This window comes from Chanodichthys erythropterus, chromosome 6 (assembly GCF_024489055.1).
Source record: "Chanodichthys erythropterus isolate Z2021 chromosome 6, ASM2448905v1, whole genome shotgun sequence".
Classification (NCBI taxonomy): Eukaryota; Metazoa; Chordata; class Actinopteri; order Cypriniformes; family Xenocyprididae; genus Chanodichthys; species Chanodichthys erythropterus.
Window position 1 is genome coordinate 4,527,214 of NC_090226.1, and position 27,322 is coordinate 4,554,535.

At 36.6% G+C, this 27,322-nt stretch overlaps 1 protein-coding gene across 1 annotated transcript in view; it reads right to left on the reverse strand.

Annotated features, from left to right (window-relative positions):
• epha8 (eph receptor A8) overlaps positions 1-27,322 on the reverse strand; it is a 90,434-nt gene that overhangs the window by 38,544 nt on the left and 24,568 nt on the right. Inside the window, exons 2-3 of the mRNA XM_067387787.1 lie at positions 26,622-26,686; positions 1,073-1,736 (exon numbers count right to left, since the gene is read on the reverse strand). Coding sequence (XP_067243888.1) covers positions 1,073-1,736; positions 26,622-26,686 — 729 coding nt within the window. The remainder of the gene's footprint in view (positions 1-1,072; positions 1,737-26,621; positions 26,687-27,322) is intronic.

The following is a 27,322-nucleotide window of genomic DNA, read 5'->3' on the forward strand; positions in this document are numbered from 1 at the left end:
CTAGCAGATGACAAAACAGGCAAAAATCCTGCGTCCAGTATTTATGCATTTCATAATCTTATACTGATACACATGCGTTTTCTTTCACAGCTGTTTACATTCACTTAAGTCATAAGCGACTGTTTACGAGGATACCTACCAAAATGGCATTCTGACACTTTTGGGTGTAGGCTTTTTGACCGTTTAGGAGTGAATCCGAAGCCCACATTCTGCTCCATATTAGTGCCCGCACACAGAAAGCCACCTGGGGAACAGTGTTTCTTTCGTTGCTTAATTTGCTTTTAATTACACTGTTTAATATCAAACACGTCCCTCTGTTTAGCAACAGTAAACTCCATTTTACATCACTTACCTATTCGGCTGATTTGGATGTTAAGGAACAAAAACACAACGCTGAATGTGGCAGCGGCACAATAATCATTTTACCTTGATTATCTTGTTTTCATAATCATTGGAAGCCAAAATCGAAATTGAAAAACAATTATGATTAATTGCATAGCCCTATGACTTGGCTTACATATTTTCACTATCCGCCTGTTAAGTCGTGACGTAAGGAACGCCGTTTCCGGGTCCAAGCCTCAACTCATTTCACTGGCAAATGCCATCGACGGCCGTTTATGAGCGATATTTATTCAAATTAAAGATCAATCATTTTGAAAAGTTAAACATTTTAAATACTTACAGTCTACACAACAGTCTCCATGCTCACAGTGTCAAAGTTATTAATATTTTAACGATTTATAAAAGATGAATCATTGTCTGGCCATCTGGAATATTGGTATGGAGATAAAGGTTATAATTCTATATGTTTTTGTAGTATTACGTGTGTATATTAGCACCATTCGTTGTTTTCTTGTGGTATGAAATAGAGCGTTTGGACCCGGAAGTGCTGCCGCGTGACGTCAGACTTAACAACCGGATATAGTAAGAAAGTAGTCATATTCGGATGCAGGGATAGACTGGACCATGGGCTTGGAATTGTACAAATCTGGTTGTCTGATATATATATATATAAAAATGTGCTTGAAAATGGTGAAAAAGCAACTAATTCATTCATAATATTGTCACTCACCAATGCAGTTGTCTCTGTGCTCCTCAAATCCAGCGCTGCACACACATCGTCCAATAGGAACGAGCCACTCGCCCTCAGCGCTGCAGTACATCTTGGGCGTGTCTCTCTCCTCGGCGTGGTCCACACACTGACCTCTGACCTCCACGAGCGAGGACGAGTCAGCCCCCGTGACCACGTCCGTGAAGACGGCCAGGTTGCGAGCCATTCCCGTGCAGCGTTTGTAGTAGACTCGGACGGACACGATAGCGATGCAGGCTCCTATATCCTGGAAGGCCAAGTAGAAGCCGCGTTTGCTCAGCGGCCCGACGCCACGGATTTCAGTGTTGAGCTTCAGTCTCCTCACCCCCAGGTCCACGTTAGTGAAACTCTCGTCGGCAGCGATGGTGTCGATTTTGGAAAACTGACTCTCCCAGATGCTCGTGCCAACATCACGGTCGGTCTCGTAGTAGTAGAGGTTAAAGGTCTCCTTGCAGGTACCGAGAACACCTGGCATGCTGTTGCAGTCTCGAAGCGTGAATTTCATCTCGATGTAGATCCGCCGGGCGCCGTCTCGCTGGATCCAGTTGGTCCGGAGCCAGTTATTCTGGCTCGGGCTCATAACGTTGCACACCTGGTACGTGTGGATGGGGCTGAAGTACTCGTCCATTTCATTGATTGCATCCCACTGGAAAAGACAGAATGAGAATCTGGGTTATTATTGAAAATGGTTACATTTGAAAGACTTTTTCGCAAATGAAAAAAGTTTTACATATAAAAATAATCAATACTATAAAATGTTCTTATTTTATTCGCCATGTTGAGATCAAATAAAATAAATACATAATAATAAATATTAATTAAATAAAAAAACAAAATAAAATAAAACTAAAATAATAAAATAAAAAGTGAACAAAAAGAGCACCTTTAAGGATAGGAGATTGCACACTCAAAATGTGCTCTTGCAAACACACCTTTAATGCGATAGAGATCTTATTTGTGGATTTACATATTTACAGTGTGAAGATTCTTATAAATCAGTCCATTATTATTTCAACAGCAATGTGCATGAGAGCTTCTTTAAAACGTTTACATATGCATTGCAGTGCATAAGATTAATATCATGATGAATGTGGCCTGCATTTCCTTATTAACGTTCAGTATTCCTCGTTATTCATGGGTGGTTTTTGTGCAGTTTAAGCAGTTTCTTATGCAATGCAAATAATCAGGCATGAATAAATATTTTATGATGAGTTGCAAATGAACTTAAAGATTCATATCATGAGCCTGAAGCAAAAATTGGAAATGCTGATCAATGAGAATGAAGCCGTCCACAACCGGAGAATTTCATTTACTGTACCGGTCACAGAACACCAAACCCAACAAACAGGTAAAAACTAAAAGTTGCAACTAATTTAATTACAGTTTTCAGTAGCGTGACAGAAGTTGAGATGTTTTCAAAATAGCTTTTCATGTACTGAACTGACTTTAGCAAAACAAAACATTAGTGCTTTCAATGTCACATTGTATTTTGTGCACATTTACAGCAGAATGAACTGAAACAGTAATCAAACGTGACATTTATCCACTCCATTTTTAACGTAAGAGCGGACGATCTTTAACGTGACTGTGCAAGGCTTCCAGTGTCCAGTTCCAGTTATTTTACCTGTACAAAAACAGTCTGTTATGCTGCTTGATATTGCAAACTGTAATCATAATCGCACTGCTTTTTAGTGCAAATTTTTTTTTTTTTTGTTATACGTCTATTTTTTTATCTACAGGGACTAATGAAACTGAAGTCTGGCACATTCACAAGGAAACTTCCGTGTTAAAAATAAGCTAACTATGCTGAAGCTATTTAAGAGGGCAAAAGATGATTAATTAGAGCCGCATTGTTCTGGTTCAAAAGCAATGATGTTTTTTGAAAAAATAAATCTTAATTAGAGTGACAACTTTAAATTTGCAATTAAATTTACACAAAATACAAGAAAAAAAGAATATGGCATACATCATATACAGAGTCAAAAACAGCAGCATTTACCTAAATATTTTGGATAAAAATATGCAAAATAAATAATAAATATAAATAAATCTATATATGCAAAATATCTATGGGGGTTATATCCCTGCTTTAAATAAATAAATAAATAAATAAATACATGAATAAATTAATAATAGTACAAAACAGAATAAGGAGTCAAAAGCTTTTCACTAAATATTTTGAAAAAAATATATTATGCAAAACATGCAAATATCTATAGTGTTTATTTCTCTGCTTGAAATAAATAAATAACAAAAGGCAAAAACAACAGTATTTAACAAAATATTTTGAAAAATAAAATATTATGAAAAAGATGCAAAATATCTACAGTGTTTATGCCCTTGCTTTAAATAAAAATAAATACTCTTACATAAAATTCCTGCTTAAAAAATAAAATATTATGAAGAAGATGGAAAATATCTATTATAAAATATCTAAAATATCTAATATGTCTCTGCTTAAAATTAAAATATATATATATGTATATATATTAGAGATTTATTAAAATGTATTAAGAAAAAAAAAAAAAAAAAAAAAAAAAAATATATTTATATATATATATATTTATATTTATATATATATATATATATATATATATATATATATATATATATATATATATATATATATATATATATATATATTAGTACAATACAAATTATAGAGAGTCAAAAACAGCAGCATTTATTTATTTTTTTTTGGAGGAGAAGGGGGTTAGGAAGAAGATGCAACATATCTATTGTGTCCTTGCTTGTAATTAATGCAGGAACTTGCCACTCATAAAGTAGCCTCCTCAACATTGATAATAAATATTTGAAATCTGGGGTTCTTTAAGACTTCTAGAAACATTGATGAAATATGCTATACAACTTTCATCACCATGAACTCTGAGTGACTTTCAGGTAGATGGTCAAGAACAACAGCGCTCACTCGTCACGAAAGAGCCTCTTCTCTCTTTACTGCAGAAAAACCTGCTTGAGAAGAGCGTATGGACAGCTGTCCTCCGTAAAGGCCTTTTTTGATGGCACTGTCTGTGAGCAATTAGCTGTTGTCTTTCATCCTTCTCATGTAATAGTAAAGCAGGTGAGTTGAAGGCTAGCTGCACTATGAAAGACCTCAAGTCCTACTGGGTTTACTCCTCCCACGAGGAGGAGACTCTACGTGCTGCCACACAGCAGGTCTTTCATCTCACTAGCTCACATCTCCCACCAGGCTTTACTGAAGGCACACGCCGTGAGCGAGCGCTGGATATTCACTGGTAATTAAAAGCAGAGGGCTGCTGGATAAACAGAGTGGACAGATGATGACGCTCGGGAGGGATCTGGAGTGGGAAAACTATAAAACATGAATGTCATTGTATTATAATGTACCCAACAACATAGTTGGTATTGGTGTAAACTGAGTCTTCTATGGTCATTTTTCCGATTAGTTCAACAGATAAAACTCCAATGCAAGTTGCTTTGGATAAAAGCATCTGCCAAAAAAATAAATGCACACATTTTAAGCTAATTTCATCACTCCCTTGAACACTGAGGTTTGTTACTGTCAGTGTTATATAAAAACGCACATTAGCTATCTACAATAGTTTGTGCACTTTGCATCCTTACAGTAGTAGTAGCAGCAAAATAGCATCACTTATCATTATGTTTTTATGAAAAAATGATGGTTTGCGGCCTGTGGAGAGCCTCGGGATGTTTTGTTATTAGCCCGCTACTCTTCAAGGCTAATCTCACATCTATTTTCTCCTCTATGGATATTATTATGCACTCTTACATGATGTACGGCGAGATAAACAGCGGCCAGACATGAAAATAAGGCTGGAATGTCTTTGAGAGAACAGATACAACAAGTAGTGAAGGCATCACAAAGCAACAGCACATGTTTTAGGATGTACCTACTAGCAACACTGCTGGCAATAGAGTGCTGCAGTGATGTGGTATTTTTGTAGGCCAAACCCGTAAGTTAGCACCCTCAATAAAAAGGTTTTCCATTGGCTTATGGGTTATTGAAGAAAATAAGCTTTGTTTTTAGCAGATCTATACAGGTGGAGCTGGGGAAGGTGGAGGGTTTCCCTATCCAATCTTTTTTTTTTCCCCCTCGTCTCAAGAAATATCTGCGTACACACGAAACCACTGAAACCAACTCAAAACGATGTAGTATACAGTACAGTCCAAAAGTTTGGAACCACTAAGATTTTTAATGTTTTTAAAAGAAGTTTTGTCTGCTCACCAAGGCTACATTTATTTAATTAAAAATACAGTAAAAAACAGTAATATTGTGAAATATTATTACATTTAAAATAACTGTGTACTATTTAAATATATTTGACAAAGTAATTTATTCCTGTGATGCAAAGCTGAATTTTCAGCATCATTACTCCAGTCTTCAGTGTCACATGATCCTTCAGAAAACATTCTAATATGCTGATTTGCTGCTCAATAAACATTTGATTATTTTCAATGTTGAAAACAGTTGTGTACTTTTTTTTTTCAGGATTCCTTGATGAATAGAAAGTTCAAAAGAACAGCATTTATCTGAAATACAAAGCTTCTGTAGCATTATACACTACCGCTCAAAAGTTTGGGGTCAGTAAGAATTTTTATTTTTATTTTTTTGAAAAGAAATTAAAGAAATTAATACTTTTATTCAGCAAGGATGCATTAAATCAATCAAAAGTGGCAGTAAAGACATTTATAATGTTACAAAAGATTAGATTTCAGATAAACACTGTTCTTTTGAACTTTCTATTCATCAAATAATCCTGAAAAAAAATATTGTACACATTAAATGTTTCTTGAGCAGCAGATATATATTAGAACGATTTCTGAAGGATCATGTGACACTGAAGACTGGAGTAATGATGCTGAAAATTCAGCTTTGCCATCACAGGAATAAATTACTTTGTGAAATATATTAAAATAGAAAACAGTTATTTTAAATTGTAATAATATTTCACAATATTACTGTTTTTACTGTATTTTTAATTAAATAAATGTAGCCTTGGTGAGCAGACGAAACTTCTTTTAAAAACATTACAAATCTTAGTGGTTCCAAACTTTTGGACTGTACTGTACATGCCAGATCAGTATGTGGCACTGTAATTCTGCCACAGAGATACACTAAAAACAAAGAATAAGACTTGGAGCATGCGCATAAACCTTGCGCGCTGTATACAAACTTTAGTAAAGCTTAGAAATAAAGCTTTATTTTAATAAAACTAATAGGCCCGGTAAGTTCTGCAGCACAAACACAAGCATGTAGTCCACTATTGTTGTTGTTGTTACGTGACGTAGCATGTCTGACTAGGGTCGACACGTGGGATGATGACATCATCGTTTCACAAAATATATGGATTAGCTGTACACACGAAAACACAAGGGCGTCATTTTCAGATTTATCCACTCTGGTACCCGGTTTCAAAAATTGGCAGTTTCAGGCTCCAAAAACGACGGATCTGTCTGGACGAAACGCCTATACGATACAAAATTTTTGCGTATGCACCTAGACACGTCTCCGTGTGGACGGGCCCTGATACAGCAGGAACCAATCAGCTGTGTCTAACAGATAATAATGTGATTATGAGCAGGTTGAGTTAAAGCGGAACTCAGTAAGTTTTGCGAAGCTCCCCCTACAGGTTCCTTCAGTGAATCACACTGTCGTAAATGACTACAACGCTCACCAGCGCAGTAGTTTTGCAAATACAGTACAAGAAATCTCGATGGAGGTGGGTAATTTTCGAAATTGTCTTATAAAGTCATAATATATACATTGTTTTTGAATTACCATAAAGCATTTTGTCACTCTCGCGTGAACGTGAACATGAGGCCAGATTGTGTCAGGTTGGCGCAGCTCAACTTGCAAGTGTTGTTTTCTGGTGAAGACATGCCAGAGGGGGTTAGTGCTCGCCTCAAACACACCACTACAATTCAATTAACCATCGTAATGACTTAGAAAACTATTTATGAAGGTAAAAAAGTTACTTAGTTCTGCTTTTAAAGGTGCCCTAGAATCAAAAATTGAATTTTCCTCGGCATAGTTGAATAACAAGAGTTCAGTACATGGAAAAGACATACATTGAGTTTCAAACTCCATTGTTTCCTCCTTTTTATGTAAATCTCATTTGTTTAAAAGACCTCCGGAAAACAGGCGAATCTCAACATAACACCGACTGTTACGTAACAGCCTGAATCGGTGCATAGTTAATGATGCCCCAAAATAGGCAGTTAAAAAATTTAATAAAAAAAAAATCTATGGGGTATTTTGAGCTGAAACATTACAGACACATTCAGGGGACACCTTAGACTTATATTACATCTTTTGAAAAGATGTTCTACGGCACCTTTAAGGACCTATTAGCTTGCGCCATCTAGAGTTTCATGACAGAACTTTGCATTTGTACAACTAACAAAGTTAGCTAACTTATCCGCTAAAACAGTTAGCATTATGTGAGAAATCACTTAAGTTGTTCCCCAATTTCTGATTAGCTGGGCATGCATGAAAAATCTCTAGACATATAACCAAACCATAATCCATACCAACAAAACTGATACGAAGTGTGCGCTGCAAACGGCAGCATTTTTGATGATCATTTCTGTCCAGTCTGCTCTTTTTATTGAGTTTAATCAAGTACTCATGACATTTTAAGCTCCCAATGCGCATTCGATAGACACTTTACTATCCAATGACGCTGGTGACAGTAACAACATGGCGGATGTAGTACATTCAAATTTCGTCCATACATCCCACATTCCTACTATACAGAACATACTTTTTTAACAGTCGCAAAATAGGTTCAAATTCAAATATAGTACCTACCAAGAGAGTATGCGATTTCGGATGCCTCTGATGAGGCTGTGAAAGCAACTAGTGAGTAGATGAGTTTTCCTTTTCGGCCTGATGACGTTTAATGTCGACAACCACTGTAGTTATATTTAGCCAAGACAAGTAAATAAGAATCACTGATGTGTTTTTGTTGAGCTAGTGTTCACCACAGAACTTATTTCAGACATTTAACCAAAAACCCTTTCAAAAAACCATTGACTTCAATACGATTGGAACCGGAAGTGCTAAAATGTTAACTCCTTTCTGGGTTTTTGGCCTACAACAATACGTGATCCATGCAGCACTCATGTGCTCAATGAATCAGTAGCTCAAATGAAAACAGAGGCACTTTCTAACACAAGCAACACTCACTTTTCAGCATAAAAAGTTCTAACTTATAAACAGTAATCAGAAAAGCAGAAGTGCTATAGTACACTATAGCATTCAGCTCCCACTGGCCTTGAGTAGATCGCCTCCCCTGAATACATTACGGACACAGCCGGCCTAATTGAAAGGGAAAATGCTGACCTCAGAGGAGCCTTGAGCTCGACCACCATGAACTTGGCCTCTTCTCACAAGTACATCTTCCAAAGGAGCAGATTTCCTCGCTTCCCTGGCCTCACCTCGGCCCACGCTTCCCATGGGAAAACTACAAAAAGCCCGTTGCGGTAATTAAACTGTTGGATTCGAGCGCACACCGTAGCCAGCCTCCCACTTTGAGTATTTAGCGGTTAAATTTAATTTGTCCTTGCACTAATGATTAGATTAGAGAGTCTGTTAAAATCTAACACTTTTCAGGTTGGCTCGAGGGCTGGAAGTAATTCGCTTAGTCCTTTCATGAGGTTTCCGATAAAAGCCTGCGTTTTGTTTTAGCTACATCATATATTAGACAATCAATGGAGGAAAATGATTGAAATTAATGAAAGTGATGGTACAATGAAAATCCTTCTGCTCAGATATTTTTAATCTAATAGAGACTCTTTTTATGTAAATTGAGCTAATCTACATAATCTCCATATCAATATAAAAGGTATTATTCTTTTTTAAATGCAGATTCATGGTTTCAGATCATTTCAGTACCTTGTACATGGGAAATATTCTTGGACTAGAAACTTTTTTCAATTAACTGAGACAGCTCAATGATTTACTGAAGATATAAGCACATTATTATGTAAGAATAACACAATACAATAATAATTAATAAAAATATGATAATTACATGTTTTAAATATGCATATTTATATTTCAATATTTTAATTTTAATAAAGTAATTCATGTTTTAGTGATCTAAATTCCCTAAATTCATTTCAGTACTTGAAGACTTCTTGGACTATAAACTTTTATTCATTTAATTAGTACAGCTCAATTACAGCTTTACTGAAGATATTAATACATAATTTAAAATTTAAATTAATAAATGATTAAAATTATAATAATTAGAAATACAATAATAATAAAAATAAATGAATATTTTAATCATTACATTTTAATAAAGTAACTGTTTTAGTTAGTGAAATATCTCTATTCACGCAGGGACCCTCGTTAAATCTATTTAACATCTTTGGATAAAATATTTAAGTGTCTAATTTTTTATCTTGGTTTATTTTTATGGGACACATCAAACCTCTGTCAGTTCACAAGCAGGGGAGATCTTACTCCTGAATACATTCATAATCCGTTGTTCTTGGAAAGAGCTCGCCGCCAAACAAACAGCTGCAAACATACATGCCATCATTACAGAGAATAAAAGTGATTCTGAAACACATCCCAAGAGCCATTTGCGGAACATATCACAAAAAATATGCACAAAAACAGCATTTGTTTCCACTTCTTCTGTACAAATCAAGAATAAAACAGAAAAGTACCAAGGTGTCAGGGTTTGGCTAGTTATCTTAAAGGTCATTATTTACATAATTTACTGGCATTCCAAAAGAAGGGTAGCACTTTATTTTACAGTCCTGTTCCCCATGTACATACTATATACTTATTATCATAATTGCAATAACTGGGTAATAACTAGGTACTAACCCTGAACCTACTGCTAAACCTAACTTTATGTAGTTACCTTACTATCCCAGTACTTTCTTAGGTAAGTACACAGTAAGTACATATAAGTGCACGGACTGTAAAATAAAGTGCAACCAAAAGAAGTATATTTTCAAAAGTGTTGCAGTGTTTTTTTGTTTTTGTTTTTTTGGTCCATGCAATGAAAGTCAAAGGGGTCCAAAATATAAAAAAAAAAAAAAATTTTTTTTTTTTTTTTTTTTTTTTTTTTTTTCATGGAAGAAAGAAAGTCATGCAGGTTTGGAATGACATAAAGGTATTTATTTATGGGTGAAATTTAGCTTAAAGGGGTGGTTGATTATGATTTCACTTTTTAAATTTTATTTAGTGTGTAATGTTGCTGTTTGAGCATAAACAACATCTGCAAAGTTACGATGCTCAAAGTTCAATGCAAAGAGAGATATTTTCTCTGTAAAGAATTCTACAACAAATGTCCGGTAGGGACTACAATGAGCTTCTTCCCGGGTTGGTGACAATTAATGTTTATTTTATTTCAAGTAACATTTTTTTTTTTTTGAAGTTTGTTTTTTTGTTAGGGTTTTAGTTTTATTATAATAACCCTGGTGCTGACCCCCTTCAAGATGACCAGTTTGAAACGATACTTAACCCAGGGTTAAAAGTGGCCTGACAGGGATAAGAATAGTGTGAAAAGCCTTAAATACAACTCTGGAAAAAAAAGAAGAAAAAAAAATCTGGCAGAGAAAAGTCTTGTGTGATCCAATTTCAGATTAGCAGCTAGGAAGAGAAAATCCTTTGAATCTGGATTGACAAAAGCAACACAGAACAACTGGCCATGCTGGGGTGATATTTGCAGTGACACAATCATGTAGCATCAAGGCAGACGATTAATCTTGGAAACGTCCCCCACCCGCTTCGCTCAAGTGTGAGAAATCTTGATCTGAATTGAATTCCCTGCCTGCTAATTGGAATACGTAGTTTGACAGTGATAACCTTTGTGGAACGTGTCTGTTAATTGTGTATGTCGGCCTCACGCTAACACACAGAGTTATGTTCCATCCAGAGCCGTACGGGGTTAAGAACATCTCCCTCTCTAACCGCCATCCATTGTTAACGTATGTGTTCGGCACTTCATGCAGTCTAATAAGCTGAGCCTAGCAAGAGTACAATATAAGGACATTTTCAAATGTCTAAAGAATGACTAAACTATGTAATACTCCACTGAAATGTTAACATATAAATAAGCAAGTTGCTCAGACTTGTCAAATTCAAAAGTCTCAACATGAACCCAAATATCTCAACAAATATTTACAAAAATCAAATGATTTAAGTTGCAATCCACATTCATTTTTATAACTTTATATTCATTGTGTATGTCAACTATTGACTCATTTTGATCTGTTTTTATGTCTCCTAATGAATTTTAGGAGAAACATACTTATAAGAGACAAACTTATTACTTAAACTAAGAACTCCAATAACTCTCTTGAGAATGAAAGAGCAATACAATTTTCCTCTGGGCAGACATCTTCACTGGCCACTGATATAATGCTCTTGTACAAACACATTTTCTTCACACCAAATATGCACCAACATTCTGGACCCTGCAAAGTATTTGCTCAAGGCCTTTGCTTTTCCTTCACTACTTCAGAGGTGATGAAATCTCAGTATTTATTCAAGCACTTGTGGTCCTGAGCAGACAGAAGGGAGGAGAGAGAGAGGACATCCTGCTCTTCTTAATAAGATGAAGCTGTTCCAGGTAGATAATTAGACGGGTTGTCAATGTAATTACTCCGAAAGCTACTGAGAAGCACCATTAAACTATCAAAACTTTCAGAAACTCACAAACGTGTGTTTAGTAAATGATAAAGTATATGTAGAAAAATCTAACCGCAAACTGTTATATCTATTTTTTATTTTTTTTTTACCCAACATTTAATTTACTTTTAATTCAATAAGATCTTATGTCTACCTATGGAAGCTTGTTTCCGTTATGAAATTTTTATCTCACAATTGCAATATAAACTCACTATTACGAATTATAAAATCAGAATTGTGAGTTATAAAGTCAGAATTGTGAGTTATAAAGTCAGAATTGTGAGATATAAAGTTAGAATGCAAGAAATAAAGTCAGAATTATTTGATATTAGTCAGAATTGCGAGTTATAGTCAGAATTGCGAGTTATAAAGTCAGAATTGCGAGTTATAGTCAGAATTGCGAGTTATAGTCAGAATTGCGAGTTATAAAGTCAGAATTGCGCGTTATAAAGTCAGAATTGCGAGTTATAAAGTCAGAATTGCGTGTTATAAAGTCAGAATTGCGAGTTATAAAGTCAGAATTGCGAGTTATAAAGTCAGAATTGCGTGTTATATAGTCAGAATTGCGAGTTATAGTCAGAATTGCGAGTTATAAAGTCAGAATTGCGAGTTATAAAGTCAGAATTGCGAGTTATAAAGTCAGAATTGCGTGTTATAAAGTCAGAATTGCGTGTTATAAAGTCAGAATTGTTATATATAGTCAGAATTGCAAGTTATAAAGTCAGAATTGCGAGTTATAGTCAGAATTGCGAGTTTTAGTCAGAATTGCGAGATATAAAGTCAGAATTGCGAGTTATAAAGTCAGAATTGCGAGTTATAAAGTCAGAATTGCGAGTTTTAGTCAGAATTGCGAGTTATAGTCAGAATTGCGAGTTATAGTCAGAATTGTGAGTTATAAAGTCAGAATTGCGAGTTATAGTCAGAATTGCGAGTTATAGTGAGAATTGCGAGTTATAGTGAGAATTGCGAGTTATAAAGTCAGAATTGCGAGTTCTAAAGTCAGAATTGCGAGTTCTAGTCAGAATTGCGAGTTATAAAGTCAGAATTGCGAGTTATAAAGTCAGAATTGCGAGTTATAGTCAGAATTGCGAGTTATAAAGTCAGAATTGCGAGTTTTAGTCAGAATTGCGAGTTATAGTCAGAATTGCGAGTTATAGTCAGAATTGTGAGTTATAGTCAGAATTGCGAGTTATAAAGTCAGAATTGCGTGTTATAAAGTCAGAATTGCGTGTTATAAAGTCAGAATTGCGAGTTATAAAGTCAGAATTGCGAGTTATAAAGTCAGAATTGCGTGTTATATAGTCAGAATTGCGAGTTATAGTCAGAATTGCCAGTTATAAAGTCAGAATTGCGAGTTATAAAGTCAGAATTGCGAGTTATAAAGTCAGAATTGGGAGTTATAGTCAGAATTGCGAGTTATAGTCAGAATTGCGAGTTATAGTCAGAATTGCGAGTTATAGTCAGAATTGCGAGTTATAAAGTCAGAATTGCGAGTTATAAAGTCAGAATTGCGAGTTATAGTCAGAATTGCGAGTTAAAAAGTCAGAATTGCGAGTTATAAAGTCAGAATTGCGAGTTATAGTCAGAATTGCGAGTTATAGTGAGAATTGCGAGTTATAAAGTCAGAATTGCGAGTTATAAAGTCAGAATTGCGAGTTATAAAGTCAGAATTGCGAGTTATAAAGTCAGAATTGCGAGTTATAAAGTCAGAATTGCGAGTTATAGTCAGAATTGCGTGTTATAAAGTCAGAATTGCGAGTTATAAAGTCAGAATTGCGTGTTATAAAGTCAGAATTGCGAGTTATAAAGTCAGAATTGCGAGTTATAAAGTCAGAATTGCGTGTTATATAGTCAGAATTGCGAGTTATAGTCAGAATTGCGAGTTATAAAGTCAGAATTGCGAGTTATAAAGTCAGAATTGCGAGTTATAGTCAGAATTGCGAGTTATAGTCAGAATTGCGAGTTATAAAGTCAGAATTGCGAGTTATAGTCAGAATTGCGAGTTATAAAGTCAGAATTGCGAGTTATAAAGTCAGAATTGCGAGTTATAGTCAGAATTGCGTGTTATAAAGTCAGAATTGCGTGTTATAAAGTCAGAATTGCGAGTTATAAAGTCAGAATTGCGAGTTATAGTCAGAATTGCGAGTTATAGTGAGAATTGCGAGTTATAAAGTCAGAATTGCGAGTTATAAAGTCAGAATTGCGAGTTATAAAGTCAGAATTGCGAGTTATAAAGTCAGAATTGCGAGTTATAGTCAGAATTGCGAGTTATAGTCAGAATTGCGAGTTATAGTCAGAATTGCGAGTTATAAAGTCAGAATTGCGAGTTATAAAGTCAGAATTGCGAGTTATAGTCAGAATTGCGTGTTATAAAGTCAGAATTGCGTGTTATAAAGTCAGAATTGCGTGTTATAAAGTCAGAATTGCATGATATAGTCAGAATTGTGAGATAAACTTGCAATTGCGTGTTATAATGTGCACTTGTCATTATTTTTTTTATAATTTTTTTTTCACAAGATTTATTCTTAATAATAGTAATACTTTCCAATTTGTATCTCAGTCTAAAGTTTATTGCTTATTTAATTTGAATGCTGGACACATATTTGCCCACATTCATTTACTTTTAATGCATTAAGTTTGCAGTTTGGCACCCCAGGGTGTTTTCCTGGCCCTTTGCAATCGGTTTTGACATGAATACAGCATGATGCAATAATTGCACATCTGTGACAGTGAAACACGCATGACCGTTCTGACTGCATTCAGGTGCTGCAGTCACTGTCAAAGTAATGCTGTGCATCCATGCGACAGCGCAGGGTGGCATCTCCAGACATGTTTGACGGTAACAGGGGAGTGGGCGGACATCTGGATGCATCCATATCATCTCCCTCTCAAAGTCCATTTGTCATCGTCTCCGTCTGTCTTATCACTGCTATCGATTGTGGTGGGTGGGCGAAAAAGGGAGGTGGGTGTCAATAGATGTGTCATGGCAAACACGAGCCAGATAGGAACATAATGAAGTCATCGGACAGCAGCTGTCAAGGCCTGACTGATTTGGCTTAGTGACAGCCGATGGCGACTGGAGCCCTGCAGGAATGTACAGAAGGCAGAGATATCTGCCAGGGGTCAGCCTGGGGTCACCCATCTCACTGCCAGCTTGAATTGGACTGTAAAAAGACATCTCACTATGAGTTCATGAAGGAGCATAAATGATTCAGGACTAGCTGACTGCGGTGAGGATCCATAACAATGCATTCACACACAAACCCTGCATCAGGCATCTATCATTAGTGCCACATTTATGTGTGTACGCCCGGATTAAATATTTAAGAATATGATGTACCTAGAGACTATGATAATTAGTTGTGTTTCTAAGGCAAGCATCACTATTGCTATTGCTCAAATTTGGAGTTGGAATTAGTCTCACATTGAATTGGGATGACAGGAAGAGGATTTTATGGAATTGTCTGTCTATCTGTCTGTCTATCTGTCTGTCCATCTGTCATTCTATCTATCTATCTACAAACCTGATTCCAAAAAAGTTGGGACACTGTACAAATTGTGAATAAAAAAAGAATGCAATAAATTACAAATCTCATAAACTTGTATTTTATTCACAATAGAATATAGATAACATATCAAATGTTGAAAGTGAGACATTTTGAAATGTCATGCCAAATATTGGCTCATTTTGGATTTCATGAGAGCTACACATTCCAAAAAAGTTGGGACAGGTAGCAATAAGAGGCCGGAAAAGTTAAATGTACATGTAAGGAACAGCTGGAGGACCAATTTGCAACTTATTAGGTCAGTTGGCAACATGATTGGGTATAAAAAGAGCCTCTCAGAGTGGCAGTGTCTCTCAGAAGTCAAGATGGGCAGAGGATCACCAATACCCCCAATGCTGCGGCGAAAAATAGTGGAGCAATATCAGAAAGGAGTTTCTCAGAGAAAAATTGCAAAGAGTTTGAAGTTATCATCATCTTGAGTGCATAATATCATCCAAAGTTTCAGAGAATCTGGAACAATCTCTGTGCGTAAGGGTCAAAGCCGGAAAACCATACTGGATGCCCGTGATCTTCGGGCCCTTAGACGGCACTGCATCACATTCAGGAATGCTACTGTAATGGAAATCACTACATGGGCTCCGGAATACTTCCAGAAAACATTGTCGGTGAACACAATCCACCGTGCCATTCGCCGCTGCCGGCTAAAACTATATAGGTCAAAAAAGAAGCCATATCTAAACATGATCCAGAAGCGCAGGCATTTTCTCTGGGCCAAGGTTTGTTTAAAATGGACTGTGGTAGAGTGGAAAACTGTTCTGTGGTCAGACGAATCAAAATTTGAAGTTCTTTTTGAAAACTGGGAAGCCCTGTCATCCGGACTAAAGAGGACAAGGACAACCCAAGTTGTTATCAGCGCTCAGTTCAGAAGCCTGCATCTCTGATGCTATGGGGTTGCATGAGTGCGTGTGGCATGGGCAGCTTACACATCTGGAAAGGCACCATCAATGCTGAAAGGTATATCCAAGTTCTAGAACAACATATGCTCCTATCCAGACGTCGTCTCTTTCAGGGAAGACCTTGCATTTTCCAACATGACAATGCCAGACCACATACTGCATCAATTACAACATCATGGCTGCGTAGAAGAAGGATAGAAAACATTTGGCGCATCATAAAGAGGAAGAGGTGACAAAGAAGACCTAAGACAGTTGAACAGCTAGAAGCCTGTATTAGACAAGAATGGGACAACATTCCTATCCCTAAACTTGAGCAACTTATCTCATCAGTCCCCAAACGTTTGCAGACTGTTATAAAAAGAAAAGGGGATGCCACACAGTGGTAAACATGGCCTTGTCCCAACTTTTTTGAGATGTATTGATGCCATGAAACTTAAAATCAACTTATTTTTCCCTTAAAATGATACATTTTCTTAGTTTAAACAGTTGATATGTCATCTGTGTTGTATTCTGAATAAAATATTGAAATGTGAAACTTCCACATCATTGCATTCTGTTTTTATTCACAATTTGTACAGTGTCCCAACTTTTTTGGAATCGGGTTTCTATCTATCTATCTATCTATCTATCTATCTATCTATCTATCTATCTATCTATCTATCTATCTATCTATCTATCTATCTATCTATCTATCTATCTATCTATCTATCTATCTATCTATCTATCTATCTATCTATCTATCTATCTGTCTCTCTGTCTGTCTGTCTGTCTGTCTGTCTGTTTTTCTGTCCGTCCGTCGGTCCGTCCGTCTGTCCATCCGTCAACCCAAGCAACTGCATAGCAGCACACTGGCAACCACCCAAATCTCCCAAACAACCATCAAGCAACACCTTGGCAACCACTCAGAACATCCTACTATTATCTATTATGGCAAGCATCACTCACATTTACTTCAGAGAATGTAGATATCCAGTTAAGCATTCGATACCCTTGCATGTGGCCCCTGGATGTCAAAGCTGATTAAATTAGAGGTTAATTGCCTTGTCTTGATGAGAAATGTATCATAACAGGGAAAACAATTTATTATTATTTTTTTTTTTTAGATTTGCTCATTGTTGCATCTTCTGAAACTTTGACAAACTGCTGAACTGTAAAATGAGCAATTACAGCTATCGCTTAGTCGCTCTAAATATCCAGAACGTGCTTGAGATTCGAGCATCCAGCTAACAGCTGCACATGTTACTGAGATTCTTTGGAAAAGTACTGACTAGCAGTAGAGGCACAGCGGTGTCACCTCACACCATCTGAAACAAACAGAAAGCCTGAAAATCTGTCATGAGGGGACAGAATGCACTGCCACTCTTTCACTCCAGCTTTGGAGAAATTTGATTTACCAGTTAGCAGAGAGCAGTACAGCAGAACTGATCAAAGCGCTGTTATTTCTCAAGGGCCACAAGTGTCCACAACACGTACTGTGACAGGTTATTGTGAAAGTACAAGGCAAATACAGACAGTTTCAGACTACTTTATAGTGAGACATCGGGGTTGAAGCACTAAGGACACTTGGGAATGGATGGGAACTACGATTTACAATTCCAAATCCTATTTGCTGCCTCAATTTAAATTCAGGTATTGAATTTAATAAAAGACATTCTCAATTAAATTCTCATGAACACATTTTGGTACACTTTGAAATATTGCCTTGTGAAAGCGAACCGAACCAAGAAGAAAATACAACATTGTAACAAATTAAGTCCCCACTTTGGAAAAAGCAAACAATCTAGAGGTCTGAAAATGGCCTAAGTGTTCTATTGTTAAGTAAAAAAAAAAACGTTATTATAATACGCACCATACACTGATAAAAAATAAAGCTTCCAAAAGGGTGTTTTCAAAGTGATGTGATGTCATAGAATCGTGTACAATCATGTAACAGTATCAAATTTGGTTGCGCCATATCATTGTCTTGTGCTGGATTCCTCTTCAGTAACCGGCGACTGATAAGCAGAAAATGAGTGCCGCAGTGAGCGAGGAAATTGTAAATAAAAGAGGAAAAGTCAGCTCGCCAGTATGGCAGTTATTTGAGTTTTCAATGGCTGTTGACATTTCTGTCATAATAACTGGGATTATGATCAGAGGAAGATTAAGTTTAAAATAAAAATGTTTAAATGTAATACATTTTTCTCCTGGTCCTTATTTTAAATGGGTCATAAATAATATCAATAATTATCGACCGATATGAAACACTGATATCGTGATACAGTTTTCAGCCATATCGCCCAGCCCTATCTGCTAACTCCCCTGACTGCTTTGTTGGATAAAATGGCTGATTCTGCTTTATGATTGGTTAGATCGCCTGTCAATCAAACTCCTGGCTAAGGGTCAATTGGCCAAGTCCAGCGAATACCACTTCTAATTTTCCTGACCTGATCCATGTCAAACCCTGGGTTATACACACATACAATAGGAGTGAACTGCACACACAAGAGTAGGTTAAAAAGCGCAGCATTTCTTCATTTTTCAGTCCATGTCAGCTCCTCATCACTCCTTTCTGCTTTATGCTTGCACAACTTCCATAAGCCTCCTACTTGCATGAGGGAACGTGATGGATTTCATAGTCAAGGTGCTGGTTTAATCCAATTTTAATCCATCTCCCCGGGCCGGAGTTTGAGATGGCTTTTATTCCTTTTGTCAGGTTACTGCTGAGAATGCAGCCCATTCTCATTTCCCATTCATACTTGTGTGTACAAAAGAGCCATGTGCACACAAAAACATATGAAAAGATACACTATAATTAATTTAAGATGTGATAGTGCAAGCTTTTAAAAGCATATATACACACATATACATGTACTGTAAAAGTGATTCCAATGACATAGTTTCTCTGTGCCGTTGTGTTTGTGTTTGTGGACTCTGCTACTCTTTTATATTTAGAATGATTTTTAGAACTATATCTTAGTCCTTGGTGTAATTAATGAAATCCCACAAAGTAATGCACAGACAGTTTTACTCATTGCATGTCTATCAGGAGCAGTCACAATCGAGATATTCATGTAATCGATGTCAATTTTCACTGTTAAAATCATTCCTATAACATTACTTTGTTGCCACTGATTACAACTGCTATAAAATAAGGCCGATAAAGTGAGATATGACAAGCTTCCAGACCTCCCAGGAGCCAAGATGGAGATATAAATGAAATGTGTCAAGTAGCTGTCAGAGAGAGCACAATATAATATTTGTTACTATCATGAGTGAGATAAAGCTTACAGTACATGATAGAAAACTCCTGCTTCTAAATATGATACGATTTAGACATAATTTACAGAATAAGTCAATGAAATAAATAAACTTCAATCTGGTCTAAAGTATCTAATCCAGTCCAAACAAGCATTAACTCCAACATATATGATAAGGCACATGACAGATTTGATTTAATCATATGCTACATTTTCTTATAGCTGTGCTCAGTGAGTGTGTAAAGTGACCTGGAGCTGAAGAACTCCTCCTCGCGTGACACAATCTGCCACGGAAAACGTTTTATCATCAAACCCATGAGGCACTCACTGTGTGACGGCCCCTCCACTGTGACAGGGAATACGTCACAGGCATAAAAAAAGTCAAATACAAAAGTCTAATCTCTTTGTGCTCTGCTCTTTATGGTCCCTGATGGTAGCATGCATTGTGTGGCGTGCCGCACATCACCGAAGTCACGTAGCATTCAGAAGAAGACTGAATTTTAAGGAAATGGAAGTGCCGAATCCTCGAAAAAGACGAATGGATATAGAGGAAAGTGTCCATGCAGCAAATCCTTTTGTAAATGGGAATCAGGGGCACAAAGCGGGCTGAAGTATTTAATCCATCAATACCGATTCCAGCAGAGAGCGGCGTACGCTTTAACATGAGGGTCAGGCCTGTGACTACCAAACAAACTGTATTTACCATCTACGTGATCGGCATGTACGAGCATTTTGTTTGGACCAACAACAGGAAGTGTGTGTGGAGTCTCAGAGGAATCATTTATTGCTCAGATGTTGCTCAGGAGGCTCAATGGAGGTCTCAAGGCCGGGACACACCAACCCGACCAGCTGCAACGAAAGCCGATGGTGTTGTCGCCTCACGTCAGGGAAAAAATATGTGCTTGAACACACCGAAAGAACTTCAGCCGACTGTCAACTAGCATGAGCGTCCTGCGCCTGTGTATAAACGAGATAACTGTCTATTTAAGCAGATATATTTGTCTATATTCGTCATTCAAAAAGGGAAGGCGAAACAAAGGCTGCATGTATATAAACCATAAACAAAGCAGCGCTTGCTTATCGTTTTGAATATCAATCATGCTGATCACGTTCTTTATTCCACTCCACTCATGTTGTTATGAAAATATTCATGCATTCGAGTGCTCAGGTAGATGATGTCATGACTTATTTGCTTGCCTTCATAATTTTTGCTTATATTCTCGTGAACTGACTGGTTTGCTATACTGAACAGCCAATCAGAGTTCTTTCTCTCAGACTGCTTGACGGCAATTCAACATGTCGAATCGGCTGATGAAAAGCCGATGAGGACCAACTTCAGCCGACGGTGCGGAACACACTGAGAAAACTTAGTTGGCCGACCAACAAAAACTGCTGTTTCACCTATTCTTTTTGAGAGATTGAAGTTAGAAGTCTATCTGTCCGTCCATCTATCCATCCATCCATCCATCCGTCTATCTATCCACCTGTCTGTCTATCCATCCATCCATCCATCCATCCATCCATCCATCCATCCATCCATCCATCCGTCCGTCTATCTGTCTGTCCATCCATCCATCCATCCATCCATACGTCCGTCTATCTGTCTGTCCATCCATCATCCATCCATCCATTGTCCGTCAGTCCATCCATCTATCTATCGTCCATCCATGCATCATCCGTGCATCAATTCATCCTTCCATCCATTCATCCATCCATCTATTGGTTTATCTGTCTATTTATCTATCATCGATCCATCCATCCATCCATCCATCTGTCTATCTGTCTGTCCGTCCATCCATCCATTGTCTGTTCCTCCATCTGACCATCCATCCATCCATCCATCTATCATCAGTCCATCTATCCAGGCATCCATCCATGCTTCCATCCATCCATCCATCCATCCATCCATCCATCCATCCATCCATCCATCCATCCATCCATCCATCCATCCATCCATCCCTCCATCTATTGTCTGTCCATCCATAAATCATCTATGTATCCATCAATCCACCATTCTATCCATTCATTCATCCATCTATTGGTCTATCTGTCTATTTATCTATCATCCATCCATCCATCCATCCATTTGTCTGTCCATCCATCCATCCATCCGTCCATCCATCCATCCATCCATCCATCCATCCATCCATCCATCCATCCATCCATCCATCTATCCAGATGTAATGGGAAAGTGATTGGATTAAATGGAGAACAAATGGATAAGTCTCCTTCATTTCATTTGCCAATATATCAAAATCTGAGCATAGGTTTCTGTAGGAGGTGCATGTGAATTTAGTGGGGTCTTTTTCTAAGCAGAAAAATGCTTTTTTTTTTTTTAAGGCTTCATTTGCTCTCCATTTAATGTCTTAATGTCTTTGCTGTCCAGCATATGAGACTTATGAAACAAATTAGATATTAAAAACATTTAATTTATTTTTACTTTACCTATTAGCTGAATTTGTGTTTAGAGTCAACAGATCTGAAGTTTAATGCACATAAAAAAAATAAAAGCACAGCTATTAGAGAAGTAAACACGAGTTTATGCATCTAACGGAGCGTTGCAGCGTGTAAATGAGATGCATTTGTCAGGGCTCATTTCAGTGGGGACCGTCGCAGTCACATCAGACAGGTACACTAACTAATGCCGCGCTGTTAAAGTACGCCACTAATTTTAGGTAGCTGTCAAGTAATAATTGGGGAGGAGGTGTTTTCTGTGCCAGTGCGAATATGCACGCTAACATAATCTATTTGTGGAAATTATTTTTACAGTTGAGAGAAAAAGAAATAACTGCCTGCTTCCCGCAAGAGGCGGTTTAATCGCTGTTCCAGGCCTTCAGTGTTTATGTGACTGAGTGGATGCGAACGAAAAACGGTGGCAAAGTTCAAGTAAATAGTTTGCATTATTCGCTGAGAATACATTTAACAAACAGTAATTAGAGGGCAAATGCAAAAGGGGATGCTCGTTATCTAGCAGTTTTACTGCGTTACTGCTTGTTGACTTGCACTGAAAGCGCACTTCAGTGAATTATGTATGTCCCATTTTCTACCTTTCAGGTCGTAGTAAATGCGCTCTCTGTAAGGGAGGAAATCCATTTCATTTGTCATTCAGAAACTCTCTCTCTCTCTTGCGCTTTCTCTCTCACCCAGGATACAAACCTAACACCTACTAAGCGTCAAATGGGGGTAAAATAGGCTTTGGCAAGTAACTTTATTAGCAGCTGCAACATAAAACATGGTTACATTGAGCCATACTGATATAAATAATTATATCTAAAGTTTGGGGTCAGTAAGATTTTTTAATCTTTTTTAAAAAGGTCTCTTACTTGATCATAAATACAGAAAAAACTGTATTGTGAACAGGGCTTGTGGCTAGTGGTTTTCCAAAGTTACTAGTCACTCAGCATTTTTTGTCATTGATACCATGGGGAAAAACTGCCATATAGATATTTTAAATATAATCTCATAAGGTATATTAGGCTGCTGTCACTTTAAGACCTGACACATGGATTCATTATACTGTTACACATTCTTTTTCTTTTTAAGTGTTTATGTTCACTTAAAATATAACTGACTGTGTATACATGAATACTCGCCAAGACCGACATTTTGACATTATTGTGTTTATTTGACTGTTTAAGCAAAATAAGCAGCGGAAAATAACTCAATTTAGTACTGAGAGGAGGTTTTATGCGTGCACACTTTGGGTGTGACAACAAAATCTGCAGGAATGAGTAAAATTATGTGAAATATTACACACAATCCCATGCCGAAATTCAAGCCCTGTAACACCAACAATATTCATCTGGAGCGAATGAAACAAGTGAGTGAGGGGAGGCGGGTTTTCAAAAGAGAAGTTCAAAAGAACAGCATTTATTTGAAATAGAAATATTTTGTAATATTTCAATGTCTTTACTGCCACTTGATCTTTTAAAGGTGCCGTAGAACGTCTTTTCAAAAGATATAATATAAGTCTAAGGTGCCCCCTGAATGTGTGTGTGAAGTTTCAGCTCAAAATACCCCATTGACTTTTTTAAATTCATTTTTTTAACTGCCTATTTTGGGGCATCATTAAATATGAGCTGATTTAGGCTGTGGCCCCTTTAATTCTCATGCTCCCCCGTCCCCAGAGCTTGCGCTTGCCTTAAACAGCATAAACAAAGTTCACACAGCTAATATAACCCTCAAAATGGATCTTTACAAAGTGTTCGTCATGCAACATGTCTAATCGTGCAAGTATGGTATTTATTTGGATGTTAACATTTGATTCTGAATGAGTTTGATAGTGCTCCGTGGCTAAAGCTAACATTACACACTGTTGGAGAGATTTATAAAGAATGAAGTTGTGTTTATGAATTATACAGACTGCAAGTGTTTAAAAATGAAAATAACGACGGCTCTTGTCTCCGTGAATACAGTAATAAACGATGGTAACTTTAACCACATTTAACAGTACATTAGCAACATGCTAACGAAACATTTAGAAAGACAATTTACAAATATCACTAAAAATATCATGATATCATGGATCATGTCAGTTATTAATGCTTCATCTGCCATTTTTCGCTATTGTTCTTGCTTGCTTACCTAGTCTGATGATTCAGCTGTGCACAGATCCAGACGTTAATACTGGCTGCCCTTGTGTAATGCCTTGAACATGGGCTGGCATATGCAAATATTGGGGTCATACATATTAATGATCCCGACTGTTACGTAACAGTCCGTGTTATGTTGAGATTCGCCTGTTCTTCTGAGGTCTTTTAAACAAATCAAATTTACACAAGGAGGAGGAAACAATGGAGTTTGAGACTCACTGTATGTCATTTCCATGTACTGAACTCTTGTTATTCAACTATGCCGAGGTAAATTCAATTTTTGATTCCAGGGCACCTTTAATAAAAGTAAAAAATCGTATTGACTTTTGACACTATTTCTGACCTCAAACTATTACAGTAATTAATATAATATAATATAATATAATATAATATAATATAATATAATATAATATAATATAATATAATATAATATAATATAATATAATATAATATAATATAATATAATATAATATAATATAATATACAACTAATTTATTAAAGGGTTAGTTCACCCAAAAATTGTGTCATTAATTACTCACCCTCATGTCGTTCCACACCCGTAAGACCTTCGTTCATCTTCGGAACACAAATTAAGATATTTCTGATAAAATCTGTTGGCTCAGTGAAGCCTCCATAGACAGCAAGATAATTAACACTTTCAATGCCCAGAAAGCTACTAAAGACATTTAAAACAGTTCATGTGACTACAGTGGTTCAACCTTAATTTTATGAAGCGACGAAAATACTTTTTTGGGCACCAAAAAAACAAAATGACTTTTCAACAATATCTAATGATGGGTGATTTCAGAACACTGCTTCATGAAGCTTCGGAGCTTTATTAATCTTTTGTTTCGAATCAATGGTTCGGAGCGTGAAAGTCACGTGACTTCAGTAAACAAGGCTTCGTTACGTCATAAGTGTTTCGAAATTTCAATTGTTCACGTGACTTTGGCAGTGTGATACACCTCAAACTCATGACTTGTTGAAGAGAGTTGTGATTTTCCAAGCTTTCCAAACTTTTCCACGCAAACACACTTATAATTTTCACCTTGAAATCACCACCCAATAGTGTTACTGAAGGAGGGACATGAGCCATATTTGGAGACCAGAATATCATATCAACCACTTAGAAACCACCCAGTACAAAACAATCTCTAAATAACTATATACCATCATAGATGTGACTTTTGCACAGACAAGCACTAAAGACAACATACAGTAATGGACAAACAACCCTTTCCAAATCCTGTTGAAAGACTCTCCCGCTTTGATTGAAGGAATTTACTTGTGTTCCACGAACTTCCACCAGCGTTAAACATGCGATCCGATAATGGCGGGATTGTTACAATACATCAGTGGCTGCGACGTGTCGCGCGGTTTTGTAATTGTCGCCTGGCGGGGAGGCGCCTCACTCTAAGGGACATCACACCGCCATCAGACTCTGACAGCCACCCTCGCTAATTGTGACAGTTCAACGCTTAGATCACTTTGTGCGCCGCTAATTCAATACCCCATGCATCATTTTCTCCATTAGAATATGCAAATGCAGCCAACTCTGAACATCGCCTTTCTTTTTCCTCTCCTGCTCTGTCCTCTCCTCACACACACACACACACACACACACACACACACACACACACACACACACACACACACACACACACACACACACACACACACACACACACACACACACACACACACACACACACACACACACACACACCTCTGTCTCTTTTATGGTACAGATGAGAGCTGCTGAATAATGTGTCAAACGGGACAGAAGAGTTTGGAATTAGTTAAAGTGTGTGTGTGTGTTTATGATATATATATATTTCATTTAAATATTTTTGCCCTATTTTTGAATCATTCTGGCCCAATTTAACCTCTGTGTACAAAAAGTTATAACAAAAACAAAAAATTATAACATTTTGATGAAAGATTACTAAGACCTTTGGAATTATTTATATGCACCAGCTGTTCACAATAAGACCAGTAATGTGAATTAATAAAGTAAATAGGTCATTTTTGATTTCATGCTGACTTTAAAGCTGCTTTATGTGCTTTCTGTGCCACAGGCTCTAACACTGCTAACAAGACAGTTTTAATAACATGACCTATACTCATCATAAAATTAGAAACGGCTATAGTGATTGTGCAACAAAACGTAGGTTTACAGTCATTGAGAAAGACAACTCTATGAAATGAAAATGACTAAATGAGCCAATCAGCAATCTGATTGTCTTGAGCTGGCGGAGCAAGTTCATAGTGGCATTCAAAAGAACTGCAATAATAATCATCGATTTGTTTTGCAAACGCTTCATCTGCCATTCTTCGAACAAACAGGTAGTCCCACCCCAAACTCAAACCACTAGTTGAAGCCAAAGTTGACATGTTGAACAGTTCAATCAAACAAAACAAACTTGAAAGCGGCATAAGACTGCAACGTTCACACTCTTTAGGATGCCAACGTATAAACAATTTCCTCTTAACATAAATAATTATGCACTGTACTGAAGTAAAAAAATGCATAAAAATTTCAAAACACACAAATAATAATGAAGAAACAGACATGTCTTACCCCATGTGAAGGATATGTGAGCCAGCCCCAGTCTCCTGATATTTTGGTTGTGTCCAGGAGATTCACTGTAAATTGAAAATAAAAATATGTTACAAAGATATTCAAAAGAACATTCTTGAACTACATCTGGAAGCATAGCCAGTTATATGAGCATGATGCACACAGTATATTTTGATATCTTCTCTTTACTAAAATCTGTATTACTGTAACATATTTTCTGCTTTTATTTATATATATATATTTTATATTTAATATACTTTATATAATATATTATATACACTACCGGTCAAAAATGTGCGATTGGTAAGATTTTTAATGTTTTTAAAATAATTTTTGTCTGCTCACCAAGGCTGCATTTATTTAATTAAAAATACAGTAAAAACAGTAATATTTTGAAATATTATTACAATTTAAAATAACTGTTTTCTATTTTAAAATATTTTAAAGTGTAATTAATTCCTGTGATGCAAAGCTGAATTTTCAGCATCATTACTCCAGTCTTCAGTGTCACATGATCCTTCAGAAATCATTCTAATATGCTGATTTGCTGCTGCTATTTGTGTATAAATTTTTTTTTTTTTTCAGGATTCTTTGATGAATAGAAAGTTCAAAAGAACTTGAAATATAATCTTTTATAACATTATAAATGTCTTTACTGTCACTTTTGATCGATTTTATGCATCCTTGCTGAAAAAAAGTAT